This window comes from Phalaenopsis equestris, unplaced genomic scaffold (assembly GCF_001263595.1).
Source record: "Phalaenopsis equestris unplaced genomic scaffold, ASM126359v1 Scaffold000782, whole genome shotgun sequence".
Taxonomy (NCBI): Eukaryota; Viridiplantae; Streptophyta; class Magnoliopsida; order Asparagales; family Orchidaceae; genus Phalaenopsis; species Phalaenopsis equestris.
The window spans coordinates 210186-210756 of NW_018165222.1; the positions used below are offsets into that span (position 1 = coordinate 210186).

At 35.9% G+C, this 571-nt stretch overlaps 1 protein-coding gene across 1 annotated transcript in view; it reads left to right on the forward strand.

Moving 5' to 3' along the window:
- The window catches only part of LOC110031177 (F-box protein SKIP24), a gene marked incomplete at its 3' end in the record, with an annotated part of 2624 nt that extends 2053 nt beyond the window's left edge, over positions 1 to 571 (forward strand). The window contains 2 exon segments of the mRNA XM_020734255.1: positions 201 to 363; positions 454 to 571. Coding sequence (XP_020589914.1) covers positions 201 to 363; positions 454 to 571 — 281 coding nt within the window.

The window sequence follows — 571 nt, forward strand, 5'->3', positions numbered from 1 at the left end:
CAAAAAATACCACTATTTTAACTTTTAAAAAGTGATGTACCTTTTCATCCATAGGTGAGATGGCTTATGTGTAAAAACTTTAGTTTAGATGTTAGATTTGTAAATGCATAGGAATTTAGTGGTATATATGTAAATCTTCCTTACCTTTTCTCCATATTGTAGAATAATTAGGGGGTATTCTGACGTTCATATTTTGCCAGGCAAGCCTCTGTTGCTTTAAATATCTGGCAGCCAGAGTTAGTTCGAGGAAGTCAAAGACAATTGGTGGAGCAATGCTTTGTTCCTATTGAGTATCGCCTCAGCAACCTTAAGATGGAAGTCGATTGTTGTAAACTGCAGATTATAACTTACAAGAATGCTTTTGTACCTCTCCTTTCTTTTTATATTTGCATTTATTGGAGAGTATTGTAAGTATATTTCCTCATGTCGCAACTTTTGATGACTTTTTTGCAGAAGGAGCAGAAGCGAAGGCTGGAGGAAAGTGAAGTCTTCTTGTCCCGTCAGAAACATAACCCTCTTGAAATTTATTTTTCAGGTGTTTCTGGAAAGGATTCTGGTGCTAAGAGAAAGA